A 2,916-nucleotide genomic window follows, 5' to 3' on the forward strand; every position below is an offset into this window, starting at 1 on the left:
CGGATTTACTAACCTGAAGGTCCGCGGTTCGGATCCGACCTCCGCCACTCGACTTCCCCTGTCTAGGCTTGGGCAACCTGGCAGTATCCCAGCCCTCGTGCTCCCTTCGGGTGGCATGGCAGCTAGGCACCGGAAGGGTGCTACAGCTGAACGATTACCTTTATTTTTCTACCTATGTCCAGCTCGGAGTGGTGCAAGCAGAGAGTTGGTCAACCTTTAACTTGGCAGATGGGCGTGAAAGGTATTACGGAAAGTCTGGGTGCTGTGGGCGCGGGGTTGTAGGGTTGTAGACACTGCACGATATGACTGTTGGTTGATTTTAGTGGCGTTCCTTCTATCATTTCCTATCCGGATTACCTTAATAAATGCCCGGAGACATCGGATTAACCTTGGTAGGCTAACACTTAATCCCTTCTCCATCCAGCCTTATTCTTTTCATCAGCCCTTCAACCAAATTATGACTGTACGGCATCAGTGTTAAACGTTGATGCTATGTTGTCGATGATAGCAGAAATACTAAAAGCTTTTATTAGTGCACATTCACCTTCTGATTTGTATTATGGTTACCACTACCTGTGCACTAATAAGTTAACGACTTAAAGATTTCACCTACCTAATCAGCTCCAAGAAGGGCAAGAAGGTTCAGATAGCAGTGCAACTTTTTCTGTTCCCCTGATCTCTGCAAGCATTATCAGGATCCAAAGGTCAACAAAACTCACTTGATGCTTCAGGTAGTAAGGTAGACGACATTTTGACCCCAGCGAAATGAAATTCAGTAACACTTGTTCTAATTCACGTCTTTTTAGTCGCAGATGGCTCTTTTTCCCAAGCATGTTTAGTTGCTTCGGCACACACTCATTTAGTCCTTTCATCTTTCTACCAAATTAGCCAAAAAGTCCGAAACAAAAGGTTTACAATATTCACTGTAGGCCATTTTTAACCATTTTGTTTCAAGACGAAGCATTTGGCGTTACAGTCGCGCCCTATTCTGATAGTGGAAACAACATTTCACGTCTTATCCGTTATCAAAGAAATCGCTTGCCGCCTGTGCTTCACAAGTTTAGACTTCATTTGTGATTCAAGATAGTAGTTTTGTCTTGAAGGCCGAAGCCCGAACTAATTTGATTTTCAAAACATGAGAAAACATGTTCTTCACAAGTATTCCAAAAAAGGTAACCGTAAAACTGGTCATGTGATCTCCTTAGACTATCACCCGCGAGAGTGGCACGACGCGACGCAGATGACCGTGAAATCTGTGAGAAAGTTGGCTTAATTTGAGGATACGTTAAGGACACTAATACTTGATGCCCGGAATACCATAAAAACTCTTATAAAATGCTTTCCTCACAGTTGGTAGTTTGTTAAATTCATCACGATACATTATTTGTTTTGGAAATTACGGCTGCAGCATTCACAGCGCTGTCCTCCGACGTTCTGACTCAACTGTGGTGCAATTGTGCAGTGGGACAATTTGTCCCAAAACAGCGCCAAGTAGACTGATATTTTGATAGCGAGGTTTTTCACATGTACCTATTTTAGATTCCGTTGGAAATTACAAAATGTTGAAGAATATGAAATCACGCTTCTTACGCAAAAGAAGCGAAAGCAGTCTGGAATTTTTTTTGGCGAACTGTGCGCTTTAAGTGAAGTGATTCAATGTGAGACATTATCTCGGTGGGACTATAAATTTTTTAAGGACACTTTTGGAGTTCTTAATGGACGTAAACTACAGGGCCCGTAACCTTTCGGAGTTGTATGTGGGGCACAGGACATCACTTGAAACAGTGACTACAAGAATGGGGTCCCAAGACTGAGATGCTGATTGGTGCAGCTGATTCGAATGAACTGGAGCGTTAGTTACGTAAATTTCAGTCGGCTGGACAAAATGAGTAACTTTGCATCGTGGTTGTTTTACTATTAAGGCGAATCAAAGTGCGAGACTGAGGGTTAGATAATTAGGCACGTTCCAAGTCGAAAGAACTGGCAAGGTTTGGGTAGAAAACTGGAAGTTGGTGAGCAACTCAAAGCAATCGGAAAATTTCCAACTAACCTTTTGCAGACAGGACTACAAATAAATCGGCCATCTTAGTGTTTAAACCCGAAAAATCATGCATTCTTGGGTTTCAGCCGATACTCATCATTCGCAATTTTTTTCGCAACTTTCTACTCGACTTCATATAATTTACCTCCCAGCTGAAATACTCACCAATCTAACATATTCACTTTCAGCCAGCGTGAGAAGTCACTAAGTGCAGTGTTGATTCATTTCGTATCACATATTTTGTTAAAAACTGTGACAATTGAGTAACTTTATCAGCTTGTAACTGGAGGCGTGTTTGTTCAAATGGGAATGTAAAATCGGTCGATCTTCGAAGCGTCATCACGACTTACCAGGTCTGAGGCAATTTTATGAGAGCGTTCAAAAACGGATGATCTCCGCCGATCCTCTGGGCGTCTATTAGCCAATTCGTTTGCGCGAGCCAAAAGTAACGCCTTCACTTCTTCCACGCCAGCTGCGTACATCAAGGAGGAACGAAACTCCGGATCAGATAGAATTGTGGCAAATGTCCGTCCTACCTCGACGTCACTTTTAGTTTCTTTCTGCAACAAAAAAATTCGGTGAAGCAGAAATAATGTCGGTAGTTATGGTAAAAGTGTTCAACAGAATGTATTGATTGAAATTTATCACCACGTGGATATAAACGGTCAAATTAATGAAAAGGCCTTGTGGTACATGAGTCCACGAAGAATATACCTTTTGTATTTTTAGTTACAAAATATAAAACCTCCCATTCAGAAAAAAATGGTGCGATATTACAAAATAATTGCCCAAGAGGGTGAGCATAGAGGCAGTCAGTTGAAGTCACAAAACAGCGTAGTAGAAAAAGTATGACCATGGAAAAGTCGAACTATAGC

The 2,916-nt window shown here is 41.9% G+C and overlaps 1 protein-coding gene across 1 annotated transcript; it reads right to left on the minus strand.

Moving 5' to 3' along the window:
- Positions 1-209: 209 nt before the first annotated feature.
- On the minus strand, positions 210-2,601 carry T265_09796 (hypothetical protein; the record flags this gene model as incomplete). Its single annotated transcript, XM_009175973.1, has 2 exons — positions 210-293; positions 2,392-2,601. 2 exons carry the CDS (start codon positions 2,521-2,523, stop codon positions 210-212), a joined length of 216 nt encoding a protein of 71 aa, XP_009174237.1.
- Between the last annotated feature and the right edge of the window lie 315 nt (positions 2,602-2,916).

Source organism: Opisthorchis viverrini (assembly GCF_000715545.1).
Source record: "Opisthorchis viverrini unplaced genomic scaffold opera_v5_303, whole genome shotgun sequence".
Taxonomy (NCBI): Eukaryota; Metazoa; Platyhelminthes; class Trematoda; order Opisthorchiida; family Opisthorchiidae; genus Opisthorchis; species Opisthorchis viverrini.